The sequence below is a fragment of the Pteropus alecto genome, unplaced genomic scaffold, assembly GCF_000325575.1.
Source record: "Pteropus alecto unplaced genomic scaffold, ASM32557v1 scaffold837, whole genome shotgun sequence".
Taxonomy (NCBI): Eukaryota; Metazoa; Chordata; class Mammalia; order Chiroptera; family Pteropodidae; genus Pteropus; species Pteropus alecto.
This window is the reverse complement of record NW_006440160.1, coordinates 79953-97030: the sequence shown is the minus strand read 5'-3', so window position 1 is coordinate 97030 and position 17078 is coordinate 79953. Positions and strand designations below refer to the sequence as shown.

The 17078-nt window shown below is 38.8% G+C and overlaps 1 protein-coding gene and 1 pseudogene across 1 annotated transcript; both read right to left on the bottom strand.

The window, feature by feature from the left end:
- Positions 1-3933: 3933 nt before the first annotated feature.
- On the bottom strand, positions 3934-4884 carry LOC102883841 (annotated as a pseudogene).
- A 6397-nt stretch (positions 4885-11281) lies between these two features.
- On the bottom strand, positions 11282-12226 carry LOC107195275 (olfactory receptor 7A10-like). The gene has a single exon (XM_015593449.1). The coding sequence runs from the start codon at positions 12224-12226 to the stop codon at positions 11282-11284; it is 945 nt and encodes a 314-aa protein (XP_015448935.1).
- Positions 12227-17078: the final 4852 nt, after the last annotated feature.

The following is a 17078-nucleotide window of genomic DNA, read 5'->3' as shown; positions in this document are numbered from 1 at the left end:
AGTCAGAACTGAAGGTAAGGAAGGCAGGAGTGGAGGCAAAATGGCGTCGAAGGTGGAGTGTGAGGCATAGAGGTTGGAGAGATGCACTTGGGCAAGATCGAAAATCTGAGGCAAAGTCTGTGTAGAAGAATAGGGTGGCCCTGGCGGTGGATCCTGAGACGATGGAGGAGAGGGGGAAGGGCGGGACAGCGCTGCAGAGGGAGAACACGTGGCTTCAGACACCATTGTTTTTTTAAAATTTTAGTAGCCTCTGTTAATTTTAAGACTTTATTTCAGAAAAAGGCAACCTCTAATTTTTAGTCTCGTTTGGAAGCCTCAAAATATCATTCAAAATTGGCATTCCACTCAGTTTTTACTTATTTTAGTGCTATTATTGTCCAATACAGTTTTAAGAAAATAAAGCTTGGGAATCTCAAAAGTTACCCAGAGTGGCCATTGATTTTCTGAATCACTTTTAGTCATATCTGCCCATTTAGCTAAATATGTGCATGAACATTGCTGGTGGTTTTAAACTATTAGTAGGCCAGCATCTGTGGCAAAAGAGAGATGGTATAGAATATTTAGATCGCTATGATTTCATTTTTCAGAGACTTTCCTCTAGATTAGAGGGCCTATGACAATTTAGAAGAGCTTGAGCAACCTGCAGGTCAGACACCAGCCAGCCTCAATCTAGAGAAGTCTTTTCACAGAGGACCAGGCTGAAGGCTAAGAGCCAGTTCTAGAAAAATAACTGACCTCAGGGAGCCCAGTTAGAGGCTGAGCTGGGTGGCACTTCTCTCTCTGAGACGGCAGTCTAACACTGGGCCAAACTGACTAATTTCAATAGAAATAACCTCTGACCCAAAGGATATTTAGGCAAAAGCCATTTTTGTCTCAAAGGACAACCCGTTTCCAAAGAAGTCAGGTCAATGTGTCAAATTGAGTACTCACAGACAACAGAGGGACAAACAGACAAGCCCTTGCTAACCTATGCCCACACAAAAATAAATCCCCTGAACAATTCCCCAATAAAGTGCAGAGAACTTCAAAATGCAAAAAGCAGAAACTCGATTCAAGGAGACTCACTCTAAGCTTCCTAATTGGAGAGCAAGCCTTTAGCCCAAGTGGCTTCATGTGAGGCACCTGCACCTGGTGGCTCGCCTGCCCTGACACCATCTCATTGTTCTTCTCTGAAATCTCAGACGAGCCCCCAAAATATCGACTGAAAAATAACATCGACTAGATGTTTCATCACCAAATAGGATTTATTTGAGAAGAAGAGTTTGCAACCCAGTGCATATAGACATGGCAAGCCACGTGCACACTCTGGCTTGGGTGCCAGGATGGAGGGGTATTTATAGAAGGGAAAAAGAAGTTAAAACCATAGAGCTCTATTATAAACAGAGCTTCCAGGAGGGTTCTCGTGATTACATAGATTCCATTAGCCTAGCTCATCTTATAGACCTTTCTGACTGATTACATTTGCTTAAAGTTCCAGTTAGTCTTAATCACCAGTTATACAACACAGTTACTAGATAAGTACACAGGCCGCCCAACCAAGGAACGTCTTCATTTTGAAAGCTCTGAAAACCTATATAACTGACCACAGGAGTGACCCTGCTTTTCACTTCTCACACCCTTATTCCATTCATGTTTTAAGTTTGACAATAAAATACAAATCCACAAAATCCTAGCAATGCTGCCATTGGACTCTAGTAAAGGCAGTGCCCTCAGTCTATTCGCTCACTCTCTCTCTCTCTCTCTCTCTCTCTCTCCCTACTCCTATCTCTTTCTCCCCCACCAGACCTTTCTGTATGGCCCTGGGTGTGCTATGTACCCTCCAGTAAACCTGAACTAGCCGAAAGAGAGTTTGCGGCCACCTGTTTGTGCAGCAAGTCAATGAGAACTGCCATTCGGCTTTGTGTTGAAGAAATATTGGCTATTTTATTGAAAATGGTGCCAGCCAGGAGAGCAGGAAAGCCAGTGCTCAAAAGTCTGAACTCCCTGATGGCTTACAGACAAGAAGTCTTATAGAGGAAAGCTCGTGAGTAATCCCGAGTAAGGGGTTTGGAGTCGTGGGTTCGTTGATTGGTCTTTGATTAGGTAAGCAGTTAATTTTTATCTACTAGTCATCCACTTCCCTCCTGGCATTGCCTTGTCTGGTTTTGGTGAGATTTTGGTGGGGTGCTTGTTGGCTTTGTGGGCTGAAAATGTCTTAACAATGCGAGTCAGTAGGTTGTCATAGTGTACAGGAGTGGAAGCTATATGTCTTGTGCTGTTACTCATTGCATGCTGTTGAAACTGGAGGACAAATGAGTCCGGAGGTTCGTGTTGCCTGCTTCACTCAGTCAAGACTTGACACAGGAGTTGGGCCAAATAGAATAAGCATTTATTTATTGGAAAATTGCAATTCCCAGAGACACAGGCAAGCTAGCACTCAAAGGCCTGCCCACCTCGCCCCCTCCCCGCCATCTCAGGAGTATAGATTATTTAGGGAAAAAACAGTAGTCATGGTTAGTAAAGGAGTCTAGGTTTTGGGTGCTACTGATTGGATGACTAAGAGCGGATGACCAAAGTCATCTATTTTTGTTCTCAGCCTTGATGTGTTTCTCTGGCTGCCTGGAGAGGAGGCAAGGAAATAGCAAGGAGCGGTTGAGGTAATTAATCATTGAGTCCGGGTGTCTGGTCCTGATATCAGCCATGGTGCCATTTTGCAGCCTTGATCCTTGGCTTGTAGGATTGTAGCTCTGCCTTGATGGACCTGGGGCTGAAACACATCTGAAGCCAAGATATTATATTTAGTCTAAAGTCCAATCGACATCTATTTGTCCTTAGGATTATAAACCTGAAGCTTAGTTAATTATATCCTAAAACTTGATGATTTAAGGAGTAGGCATATTGAGAACAAGATCAGGGAAGGGGGAAGCAAATAAATAGGTCATCATGTCTTTATCTGGGTAAATCTAACTTGAGTTCAAGGGAAAGAAAAAGCAGGAAAAAACTGTATTAAAGGAATGAAACTTATGTGCAGTTATAAGCTATAGGGTAAAAACAGCTGAGGCTCACTCATAACATGTGTGTCCTTGTATCAGACCCTCCTTCACTATTATTATCTCTGCTATCTTGTTAACTTGTCCTTCCAGCAGTCTAACTATTTGGTCCTGGTCTGAGCACTTTCTATAATGGTTAGCAGGAAGCCATGTGACTTTCTACTAGTGGCTGGTAGTGTAAACTAACTTACGAACTTATTTTGTATTAAAAATATTTTTTCTGAGGATATTAATTCCATGGCTTTATCAGGAACTGTAAGTAATAAACCTTGCTTTTTCATAGTTCCCTGGTGGTTGTTGCAAATATAATAAGAACCACAAGGACTGGTTCAATCACAACCTTGGGTCTGGTCTGAGTAAGAAGCAGTAGGGGCCCAGCCAATGCCTCAGGCCTTCTTCACCTATAGCCCCACTATCAACGGGCTATGATTTAAAGGGAACAATGATGAAGTCTACATTATTGAGAAGAGTGTAGAAAGATTAAGGGACACAAAAGTGAAAAGTGCAGTTTTGGGTTTTCCTGCAATGAAATTATACGAACAGTCTTAGTAGCCAAATGTAGTTTTTTTGCTACATAAGTAATATGACTATTCTATTTGTTAAACAAGAACAAATTACCTATACTGATATACATCATTTGAGAAAAAATTATTCTTCAGAAATCCAGGAATTTCCAAATATTTCTGATGAAGTTTGGAAAAAACTTTGTGAAGGCAGGAAAATGGACAGAAAGAAAAACTGTCTATATAACAAACTAGAAAATTTAATAAAGTGGTTGTATAAATTGTATATAGAAGTCAAACTCCATGAAAGGAAATTCTAGTACATAAATAAAAGGAGGATGATCTACAACCACAATTTGATTGAAGGATCGATTTCTGGTTGTGATGGTTGAAGTCAGGAATCAAGGGCACTTTTTCAGCCTCAGGACGATTGTCCCTTTTATAGCTGCCATCCCAAAGAATCTCTTCAGAGCCCCCTTTATGTCTTTATGCCTCTGGCTGTAGATGAAGGGGTTCAGCATCGGTGTGACCACAATGTACATCACTGAGGCTACTGCACTTGACTGTGAGCTGTTGGTAGCAACAGAGCTGAGGTACACTCCTAGGCCCATACAGTAAAATAAGAAGACAACTGAGAGGTAGAAAATACTTACACTTCCCCTGAGCTGATGACATTCCACATATGGAAGATACTATCTTAGAGTAAGAATAAAGGATATCATCCAGGAAACCACAGCCAGCAGCCAACTGCAAAATACAACATTGTGTGTCATTAAGAAAGGTGTCAGAACAGGGAAGTTGGACATCTGATTGAATTCACAGAAAAAGTGGGGAATTTCCAAGTCTGTATGGAGGTACAGTTGCAACACAATTAAGCTTCGCAACAAGGAACACAGGGCACTTATGATCCAGGACACTAGAACCAGTAGTTCATGGAGCAAGAGATTCATGATGACTGTGTAGTACAGGGGGTGACAGATGGCCACAAACTAGTCATAGGCCATTACAGTCAGGAGGAAGACACCCAACACTGCAAAGAGTAGAAGAAAATACATCTGTGTGATGCAGTCTTCATAGGTGATGACTTTTCTCTGTGTCAGGATATTCATTAGCATCTTTGGGATGTTGGTGGAGGTGAAACAGATGTCCACCAAGGACAGGTTGCAGAGGAAGAAGTACATGGGTGTGTGGAGGTGGGAGTCTGAGCTGACGGCCAGGATGATGAGCAGGTTTCCAACCATGGCGATCAAATACATGGAGAGGAAGAGCCCAAATATGAGGGGCTGCTGTTCTGATTCCTCTGAAAGTCCCAGAAGAAATTCTGAACCTCTTGTAAGATTCTCTGGTTCCATGTGGTGGAAGTGACTTCCAAAAACAAGGAAAATAACATGAGTAATTTTCATACAACCTGGCATTACTCACATAGGTCTAATGCTAGAGTTTCTATTTTGCAGTCCAGAAATTAATTTCAATATGTTTGGGGTTTCCTGGGCCATTTCAGATTAGGAATTTTTGTCCCAATCTGCATTTTTAAAGGGGTTTACGTATTCTACATTTTAAATGAGACATTCTTCATGTATTTCATGAATATTAATTGTTTGCTGACTATGTTTTTGTCACAGTTTAGGTTGTGAATATTAGAGTGCTGAAAATCAAAAGTCTGTACAAGTCAATGATGGAGAAAAAATATATAGGCAATAATAAAAATATATAACATTTTAGATGGTGACAGATGGTATGAAAAAAAGAAAAGCCTATCAAAAGAATAGTGACTAGTGTGTTCTACTTTTCATGGGTATTTAGACAAAACCTGCCAACTGGATGACATTTGAACAGAGCCCTTAATGAATAAGGGAGGGACATGCCAGGTTATGTGGGCAACTGTGTACTCCGCAGAGGGAATGGCCAGTGCAAAGGCCTTGGGTTGGAACAGAAGAGTTAGTGATGTGCACAAAGTTAATATCAGAGTATTTATTGGGCGGTGATTAAAATATTAACAGATTGCTTCCAGGCTGTGTTTCTCAACCAGAAAAGATTTTGCCCCTGGGATATTTGGCATCTAAAGGGATACTGCTAAACACTGAAAATTATTATCCACCCTTAATGTCAACAGTGAAAGGTAAGAAAACCTAGTCTAAACAAGCAGTTCTTGAATGTGCCTATGAATCAACAAGGATCTTCCGGGAAACGCAGAGGCCCTGTTTGGCTCAAACTCAGCATTTCTAACAAGCTCCAGGTGGTGGTGATGCTGCAGGTCCAAGTCTGTGGACCACTGTTTGAGCAGCAAAATTGAGGTACTGTGTTAGAGTCAGGAGTAGGTCATTTTAGATATTCTGAATGAAAAAATTAATTTGCATGTTATTTTGAATGAATTCCGGAGGCTGTGATAAATGATAAATTCTGTGTTTCTTTTATATAAGGGTTCTTGAGTGATACATAATAATACAGTTTTGAAGTAGACTTTGTAGTGGGAGTATTAAAAAGCTCCAAACGATGTCCATATCCTATCCCCAGTGCCTTTAAATATGCTATTTTACAGCAAAAAGAATTAGGGTAACAGATGGAACAGGGTTGCTAATCAACTGACTTTAAGGCAGAAGATGAGCCAAGATCATTCAGGTGGGACTAACCACAATGCTCCTCTAGAAGAAGAAGAGGAGAAACGAAGAAAATGATACACTGCTCACTTTGAAGAAAAAGGAGATGTGTGAGCTTCGAAATGCAGGCGGCCAGAATGCAAACTGGAATTGGAAAGAAAACAGATTCTCCCCTGAGACTTTAGAAGAAACACAGCCATGCAGACATCTTGATATTCACCCATGAGATAATTCAAGCTTCTAACATTCTGACCTGTGAGAGCATATATTTGTTGGTTTTAAACAACTAATACAGGAATATTTTACAGCAGACATGTAAATGTAATACAGACATTTATTTTTAAAAATTTACTTTTGGCCCTGAGTTGAAGCTTCTGTATTCATTCATTAGCTTCCATTACGTAAGGGAATTTTACATTGGAAACCCACATGAAGTAGAAAAGAAATTTTAAATCGAGTTGGAGATATTCTGACCCATCAACTGGAACAGGGAAGTCATCACTGCGTAAATGTAAATGTGGTCTGACTGCGATGACTTTGTGGCAACGAGATTTAGGGTAAAACAGGTGACTTAAATGTCTCCATTACAGATTATAAATAATTTGTTTCTCAGCACCATATACTCTTTGCCTAGAAGTGGGTCAGTCCTCAATTTATAGTCCCCGAGTGTATGACAGATTTTTTTATTAAAAGTATAGGCAGTACTATTTACAATAGCCAAGATATGGAAGCAATCTAAATGCCTACCAACAGATGATTGGATGAAGAAGTTATGGTCCATATATACAATGAAATATTACTCAGCCATAATGAAAAATGAAATCCTATTATTTGTAACGACATGGATGGACCTAGAGGTGATTATGCTGAGTGAAATAAGTCAGACAGAGAAAAAGATAAGTACCATATGATTTCACTGATACACGGAGGCTAAGAAACAGAAAACAAATATATTTGTGGGTCGAAAACAGACCTACAAATATAGAGGACAATCTGGTGACGGCCAGAGGGGAGGGAGTGGGGGGACTAGGAGAAAGGGGTGATGTGTTAAAAGAGTAGAAATTAGTAGTTGATAGAGGTTCATGGGGATAGGGATCATAGCACAGGGAATGCAGACAGCAGTAAGGTAGTGGCTATGTGTAGAGCCAGAGAGAAGATGGAATAATCAGGGGGATTGTTTCGTAACTATATAAATGTCTAACCAATATACTGTATACTTGAAACTAATAATAAAATTGAAATGGGAGAAAGTTGAAATCTACATGTAGAAATTAACTAATGACATGACCACTTGGGAAAAAGGCTGAGTGTGAGAGAATATTCTTATTGATTGGTTTGATAGAGAATGTAAATGAGCAACAAACCCAAAATATATGCAGTCTATCCAGTAATGAAATAATTTACGGTAAATCTATTTAATATTCCTTTTTAGACTCATTACATAATTAACTTTTATGTGAATAACCAGCATAAGTGAAGATGCTGCAAGAGCTCTCATGAATAGCTCTTGCAAGTTAGTTTCTATATCTACTCATCTGGATCTTTTCAATGAATACAAGACATGCTCAAATATAGCTCATTAGAAATTTAATGCAAACACTCTCACTCCACTGCACCGCCCTCCACATCTGACACTCTATTTCCCATTCTCTGATCAGCAAAACTCCTCAGATACGTTTTCATTTTACTGCAACCATTTTATGTATCTCACTCATTCTACAGATCTGACTTCACATTTTCACCCAACTAGACTCTCATTCTCATGACTTAATCGTCAACTATAATCCTTGTATTGCAGATACATGCTTATTAAAATATTAAATAAATTAATAATAAATTAGTTACTCAACCAAAAATATAACACAGTGATCTCTTGTCTCTGGGCTGAGCTGACTGAGCTCTTATGTGACTCGGGTAAGAGTTCTCAGGTTCCATCCTCTCTGACCCTCTCCTGAATTACCTCCTGGGCTATCAGACTCACCTAGATTGGGTCTCTGAGAGGGAGGACTCTGTCTGGAAGTCTGAATTGCTACCTGGATGGTTCATGATGGAGACTGAAGCTCTGTTCCAAGCAAGACAACAGGAGGGAGTGAAGCATCGGTTCTGAGCCAGCTTAAGAGTCAAAAGCAACAACCGTATCCTGTCCACCAACACTGTACACGCCGAGGGACTGCATAGAGGAGGTATTACCACTCTCTCTATCTGCTCATCAGGCATCTCCCTCCTGTTATTCCAACCTCTAAGCATATGATTTCCCTCTGGGCCTCTGGAATAAACATAAAGGATTTTTTTTCCTAATGATTCTCTGACCCAAGAGACCAGGTTAGAAGTCAAGTGAATTTAGTTTTTAAGACTTTGTGTCCTTGATCTCCCTGAACTCTAACCTTCCACCACCTTATTTCAACCCTGACTTTATGTTTTCTCCAAAGTCTGAGACTAAGAAATCAATCAGAACTAGGTCCCATGGATCTGTAAAGCACTGAATTGTGATGGGACTCAGCCCTGATGTCTCCAGAGAATTGCTATTTCCTCTTCAACAAGAGAAAAGTGGGGTTCCTTTTGATATGCAATCCTGGGCACCACACTCTGGGTTCCTGACTCATTTGTTAAGATAATTATGAATTTTGTACTTATATCACAAGGTAAGAGCTATCATTTAGGGCCTCATTCTAGAATATTTGTTAATTATGAGAGGTACATTTTAATATTTTTAGGCCATGTAATCTGAGTTTAGCACTTTATAGACTTTGTCTGATTTAAGTTTTTCAAAAAGTACATTCTATGAGGTAGTATTATTGTGAACTTCATTCCCCTTTGCAGAAATGGGACTTGAAAGAGTTTATTGATCTACCGCACATTACAAACTGAGTGAAGGATAGGTCTTGATTAGAATCTCTCAGGACGCTTCCAGTTTTTAAACTCTGGGTCAGTGTTTCCCAGCCAGAGATGATGTTGCCCCTGGGCTATTTGACAATGTCTAGGAAGGTTACTAAACATCTACAACATCCAACACAAATAATTATGTCTAATTGAGAAGGTGAGAAAACCTAGTCTGGACCAGCATTTCTCCAAAATCAGTGTTCATATGAGTCACTCAGGATTCTAGTTCAAATGCACATCCTGTTGGGCCAAGAGAGTCTGATAATCAAACAATATGCCAGGTGATTCTGATGTCGCAGGTCCTGGACTAATGACCATTCTGTGAATAGCAAGGCTGTGGTTCTGAGTTAGAGTCAAGTGTAGGTAGTTTTAAGTCTTCAGAACCTGGAGTCATTTTTGCGTGTAGGAATAGAGGTTATTATGAATTTATTGCTCAATTATTTTATATAAAGATTAATGAGTGACATCATATAGTATACTTCTGGAAAAGTAACTCATTCGATTCTTTTGTCTAAGAGCCCTGAGTGACACCTAATAACATATTACTAAGAAAATTTTATAGTAGGCTGAACAAAAGCCTCAGAAAGATATCCACAACATAATCCCCAGAAACTCATGCTATTTTTTCGTAGCAAGGGAGGAAGAAGGTAGCAGATGGAATAAGTTTGCTAATCAGCCGATTCTAAGAATACTGGCCATGATTTTGCAGGTGAGACTAATGTCATCATCATCGTCCTAGAATGTGGATGAGGAAGAAAGAAGATTGGAATCAGAGGAGACTGGAAGATGCTACACTGCTGGCTTTGGGGAAGGAGAAAGTTGTGAGCCAAGGAATGCTTTCGACCACAGAAACTGAAATAGGAGAGGACACAGATTCTCTCTTGGACCCTCCAAAAGGAACCAGCCCTGCAGACATGATGATTTTAGTCCAGTGAGACTTGCTTCAGGCTTCTGACCTCCAGAATTATAGGTGTATACATTTCTTTTAAATTCCTAGAGTGGTAATTTGTTGCAGCAGCAATAGCAATGTTATACAGACATTTATCCAATAATTGTTTTTGGAGGAAACTGATGTTAAGCATCTCAGTACATTCATTTTGCTTCCCCACGTTAAGGACATTTTATGTAAACCTCCACCCACACCCCCATGCAGAGGAAAAAAATTAAGGTCATTTTGATGAGTTTGCCCCATTAGCTGGTACAGAGAATTCCCTGTTGCATAAATGTAAATGTGATTCTGACTTTGAGATCTTTGGACATTCAGATAGGAAAACAATTCATTATTAAATTCAAGGCAACAATTCTGCTTTCAATCTTTTTCTCTAATTTCTATATTTTAAAATTTTCATGTTAACCAACCTATCATTACTTTTACTTCTATCCTCTTCAGTGTTCTCTAAAATTTCCTTTCAACATAAAAAATGAAATTATTGAGTCTACGTGTGTACATATATGCAAGTGCGTGTGTTTATTTCTTAAAAATAATATACAAATACATATATACACAAACAAACTACTAACTCATGAAAGAGCTCTTGGTCTCAAAAAAGTATTTCCATAGAATTCAGTTATCCTGTACCACATTCATCAAAATTATTATTAGCTCACATTAACATAAAAAATAAAGACCTGAGACTCAGGGAGAATCAGTTTTTCACAATTATATAACAGTGCAATTAAAGTTATTGTACACTTTCCTGAATTACTTATAAATGGATACATGCAATATGTACTCTCATTTTGTAAGTTCTCTTTAATTCAGTAAATTTTAAATTTTAAATACGTGCAGGAAAAAACATCAAATGTTGCCTGGCTCAAGGTAGGATGTAGAGCACAGGTAGCTGAGTCACACTTTAACAGGGGGAGGCAGAAATATCATTGGGTGGAAAGCAATGTGTCTTATATGGATATCAAACAGTGACAAATCACTTTTTGTAAACTAATTTTTTTGTTAACTAGAAGATTAAACTACATATATAAATAAAGGATTATAATTTGGTTCAAGACAGGTGTACATTACAGCCTCACACAACATTATGGATGAGCCAGAGATGCACAATGTAGAGATTCCCAGCTGATGCAGGCTCATGAGTATCTGAGAAGAAATCAGAACAACTTTTATCATATGATCTTTTTTAATAAAAATCATTGCATTAGGATAATTTGTTATGCTGCATTAGCTAACTGATGGAAATAAAACAAGATTATTATAACAATCTGCTGTTTTAAAATTTTTGGCATATGTTCTGATATTCAAAGACAGTACTCATGACTATTTTATTATTCTTATTCCTGCCATTCCAAAGAATTTTTTTAGAGCCCCCTTTATGTCTTTGTTCCTAAGACTATAGATGAAGGGATTCAGCATGGGTGTGACCAGGCTGTACAGCACTGAGGCTATTGCACTTGATTGTGAGTTGTGAGTAGCAGCAGAGCTGAAGTACACTCCTAGTACTGTAAAGTAAAATAAAGAGACAACTGAGAGGTGAGACACACAGGTAGAAAATGCTTTATACTTCCCTTGAGCTGATGAGATTCTGCATATGGAGGAAGCGATCTTACAGTAAGAGTAAAGGATCCCAGCCAAAGGACCACCACCCAGCAGCACAGTTCCAACATACATCACTATGTCATTAAGAAAAGTGTCAGAACAGGCAAGTTTGATTACCTGATTAATTTCACAGAAATATTGGGGAATTTCTACGTCTGTGCTGAAGGACAGCCTCAACACCAATAAACTGTGTAATAGGGTACTCAGGGCACCAATGATCCAGGACATCAGAAGCAGCAGTCCACAGAACCTGGGGTTCATGATAACCGTGTAGTGCAGGGGATGACAGATGGCTACAAAGCGGTCATAGGCCATCACAGTCAGGAGGAAGTCATCCAACAAACCAAAGAATGTGGAAAAATACATTTGTGCGATGCAGCCTTTATAGGTGATAACTTTGCTCTGAGTCTGGATGTTCACCAGCATCTTTGGGACGGTGCTGGAGGTGAAACAGATGTCCACCAAGGACAGGTTGCAGAGGAAGAAGTACATGGGTGTGTGGAGGCGGGAGTCTGAGCTGACGGCCAGGATGATGAGCAGGTTTCCAAACACAGTGATCAGATACATGGAGAGGAAGAAGCCAAATATGAGAGGCTGCAGTTCTGGTTCCTCTGAAAATCCCTGAAGAAGAAATTTCAAAATTCGTGTATCATTGCTTGATAACATGTGATGATGATCACAGCTACAAATAAAAAAAGATTATTTTTTACATAAATGGACATTAGTAATATGATGAAAATGTTACAATTGCATTACTTTATAGGAAAAAAGCATGTATAAAAGAGTTGAATAGAGTGTTATTTTTAATGGGAGTTTAGGAAGACCCAAAAACAAGATGACATTTGAGCAGAGACCTCACAAAGAGAAAGCAGGAGACACAAGTTTATTTGTAGAAGTGTGTGTCCTGCAGGGGAAAGAGCCAGTGCAAAGGCCCTGAGGATGAACTTGTTTCAGATATTCAAGTCTCAAAATGGAGCCAGTGTGTCCAGGAGAATGAACAAGAGGTAGAGTTGTTTCTATGGAATCTTGTGAATAGGAAAAATTCCCCTTCTTATTTCACGTGTGGCTTAACATTCTTACCTCTCTCTTTCAAGGGTCACATTCTGGAGTATATGATCTCAGACACTGCTGTTTTGAGAACTGCTCATTCCCCACGCAACACAGCACAGACACAGACACTCACACACAGACACATGCACACACACATGTGCACTCGCATGCGGGCACAGCGTGGCCTCCTGGGGCCATGTTATTCTCACCCTCATTACAAGAACTAGGAAAAGTATGATAGAAGGCAAGAAGTCAACATCGATCACCTTTTTCATAAAGAATATAAAAATAGTTCTTAAATTCTGGTGAGTAGATCTCCCATGGACAGGTAAACTTGGCACTCCATTTTAATATGACCATTTTCTGTCCTATATTTGTATATTTACTGTTTTCATTTAGCTTTTTGTTTATAATTTTTGAAAACTGAGTAATTGAATTTCAGTGGAATTCTATATGGTGTTTCCGATTTTTCATAAGTCCGATTGTACTAAGCTAATTATGTACCCGATTATATGACTAAATTCCTGTCCAGCATTTAAAGAAATGTAAAGAACTCAGTTCAAAAAACAGAGACAGTAGAAATACCTGTAACTGAGGGGAAAATATCTAGTGGCTTAGAGACAGGTGTTTGAGTGTCTGTGATGAGGAGAAAGAGTCCTTGGTTCTGGCAGCATTCCAAACCTAGTTATGTCACCATGATGCCCAGGATAACTAATAAAATAGCAGAAATCAATAGATCCAAGAGAAATGAGTGATATATGTTATCAATGTCAAGACAGCTTAATGAATGAACATCCATTAAAAATATGAACAAAGAGAATAAATTCACAAATTACTAAAAGAAATCCACAATATACAAAACTAGTGGGAATTTTAAGTGATAAAATAGTAAAAGACTTTCCCAAATAATACTAAATACAAAATTTGGAGATTAGTAACAGTTCTGAATTTGGATCTACCATATAGTATTAGCTGTTTGAATTTAAAGAGACAATCAACTTATTCTAAATGTTAATATTTTCACCCAAATAATGGGGGCAGTGGTATCTATCCTCCTAATGTCGTCCACAGATTTGGTCAATATAGAAGAGTTAAGCCTCATTCCTTCCTGTGAGTACATGCATGGTAATCACTGGTAATGATTCTCTTTGTTTAGTTGTGTGTGTGCACATATGTGTGTGTTGTGTGTTTGCATGTGCTCTCAGGCTTTTTACAAAGGAAAAGGCATGTTTACTGTGGGACATGGTCAACAAACTTGGAATCCAATGCAGTAAAGAAAAAAAACAGTTTAAAAGAACGGCCAGATTCTGCCAATGAAGGAGAAGCAACAAGAATGAAGAACCCACAGAGAGCCAGGTGCAGAAGATCCAAATTCAGAAGAGGCAGCTGGCATGGGCGCTGTAGTTCCCTTTGACTCAAGGGACCTCACACTGATCGGACCTTTACTGCCCCACTGAACTCATCACAGCGTCCACCTCAGCTCTGATCTATTTGTCATTCCTGCACCTATTTCATGTTTATTCAATCATCCCCGCCCCCCGCTTTTTTATAAGGCCCAGTGATGGATGCTGCTGGACCCTCTCTCATTTTTCTTTGTGGAATTCCATTGTTTACTATTCTTGGGCTTTGAGTTTTGAACTCTTTTATTTCTTCTATTTTTCTTTTCTTTTATTTTTATTAATTTTCTTTTTTTATAACTTTAAAAATTTTATTTATTTAAAATAGTTTCAAGTATACAGTACATTGGTTAGACATCTATATTGTTCATAGAACAATTCCCCCAGTTGCTCCCCCTCTCCTCTGGTCCTCCACTTAGCCATCATATTAATGCTAACTGCATTCCCTCTGCTGTGCTCCCATCTCTGTGAACAACTCAACTAATTGCATCGCCAGATTGTCCTCTATATTCGTGAGTCGATTTTTGATTAGTTTGTTCTTTTTGTTCCTTAGATTTTGCATATAAGTGAAATCACATAGTATTTATCTGTGTCTGTCTTATTTCATTCAACATAACAACCTCTACGTCCATCCATGTCGTTGCAAATGGTAGGATTTCATTTTTTTTTTAATGGCTGAGTAATAGTCCATTGTATATATGAACCATAGCTTCTTTATCTAATCGTCTGTTGATGGGCATTTAGGTTGTTTCCATATCTTGGCAATTGCAAATTGTGCTGCCATGAATATTGGAGTGCATAGATCTTTATGAATTATTGTTTTAGTTTTCTTTGGATAAATACCCAGAAGTGCAATTGCTGGGTAAAAAGGTATATCCATTTTTAATTTTTTTGAGAAAACTCCATACTATTTTCCATACTGACTGTACCAATTTTCAATTCCACCAACAATGACCTCTTTTATTTCACATCTGATGGATACACTAGTCCTGGTACTGTTCCTTGCCTCTGCAGACATCTTCTATAAAATCCTGTTTGTGCCACAACTATTGATCTCCTTGATTCATACATTTATTCCTGAGGACATGACATCATACTACACTCATTTCATTGTACTGAGCCTTCTTCATTATAATGTGAGAGACAAAACAGGGGGACCTCATTTATTTTGCTCACTTATGTGGTTTCATAAATGTGTGCATGTATATAGGAAAAATGTTAAGGAATGGAAAAATCATAAAAGAAAAAGAATGTCAGGAAAAATAAAACCAGGTTGATTATAGTGGATTCAAGTAACCTTGTAAGTGAAATTGAACAGAAACCTAAGACTAGCATCTAAAAGATATAAATACAATAATTTAATTACCTCAATATGGGCCTATAATTAAAGATAAATGGGTGAAGACGTGGAAATGAAAAATACACAAATACACTTTTGAAAAGCAGTGGAGGAAGCACTATCTATATATCTACTTTTTACCTATATAAACAAATGGCTTTCAATATGCTTAGGAAAAGAATAGAGGTGAACATGAACTGAATGCAAAAGAATGCCTTTCACAAGATAGGAGATGATCTAGAACTTTTATATTTAAAAATAGTGGGGGAAACACAATATGACCGACTGATAGAATTGAGTACATGAACTTTAAAAATTGTCATACTTTACCCCAAATACATCTCTACATATACAAAGGAATTCAATGTCAAACAGCAAAATTGGTGAAAAAAACTCCAATTTGACACATTAAATAAATTAATTAGTCAACCCAGTAGACAAACATAGCCATCTCTGGGCTCTGGGTGAGGCTGGTTAGGCTCTCAGGAGACCTCGGGTAGAAGGTCTTAGGCTCCTTCTTCTCTGACCCTTTGCTGCAGTACCGGCTGGACTCTCTGACTCACCTGGATGAGGTCTCTGAGAGGGAGGACTCCATTTGGAAGTCGAAATTCTTTTCTGGATGGTAGATGCCAGGGACTGAAGGTCTGTCCCCAGACAGGACAGTAGGAAGGAGTGAAGCATTGGTACCCAACAAGACTTAGGAATCCAAAATAACGAATATGTCCTGTGAAGCCCAGGGTTGCATATTCAGCAGAGAAGGTATTTCTATGTCCTTTAATCTGCTGGTTATACACTGTTTACATTGTTATTCCCACCTCTGAGCCCTGATTTCCCTGTGGGACACTGGTGTAAACAGAATGGAAAATTTTCCTGCAGATTCTTTATTCCCAAGGGATTAGGTTAGAAGTCAAATGAATCCTGTTTTTGTTACTCCTTCTACACAACTCTTCTACCTGCCAGAGGTCTCACCTCCCAGCACCTTATCCCAATCCTGAGTTAAAGGAAATCCTGAGGAAACTGTCTGTGTTAGGTCCCTGGATCTTCAGAGCATTGGCATGTGGCGGGACACAAGCCCTCATAGCTGCAGGATTTATAGTCCCCTTTTTGTAAGGGGAGAATAGTGTGACTTTGATGTAAATCTTTGGACACTATATTTCTTGGCTTCATGATATATTTGCCAAATTTATGAGGATTTCATACTTATATCAGAATTAAGTTATCATTTAGTCTTACATTTAAAAACCTTTGTTATTATGAGACATATTTATATAATTTTATATCATGTAATCTGAATTTAGAACCTTATGAGCATTGTCTGATTGAATTTTTATAGAAGTCCATTCTGTGAGATAGTACTATAATGGATTCCATTCCTCATTAATGAAATGGGGCTTGAAGTATTTTAATGATCAGCTCAAAGTTATCATCAGAGTAGAAATAGGTTTTCATTCAAATTATGACAGGATGCTCCCAGTTTTCCAACTGTGGTATAGTGGTCCCCATCCAGACATGATGTTGTCCTTGGGGAGATTCTGCAATGTCTGAAGACAATCTGCTAAATGCCTATGGTGATCTACACAAATAACTATCCTGCCTCAACTGTCAAGATGAGAAGATGAGAAAACCCAGTCTATACCAGCACTTCTCAATTATAATGTACATATGAATGACCCAGGATTCTAGTTCAAATGCAGAATCTCACTCTGCAGGTCCTGGAGGGCTGAGACTGCAT

What these genes read in the sequence shown, in the direction of transcription:
- LOC107195275 (XM_015593449.1), bottom strand. Translation starts at nt 12,226, where the DNA reads ATGTTATCAAGCAATGATACACGAATTTTGAAATTTCTTCTTCAGGGA.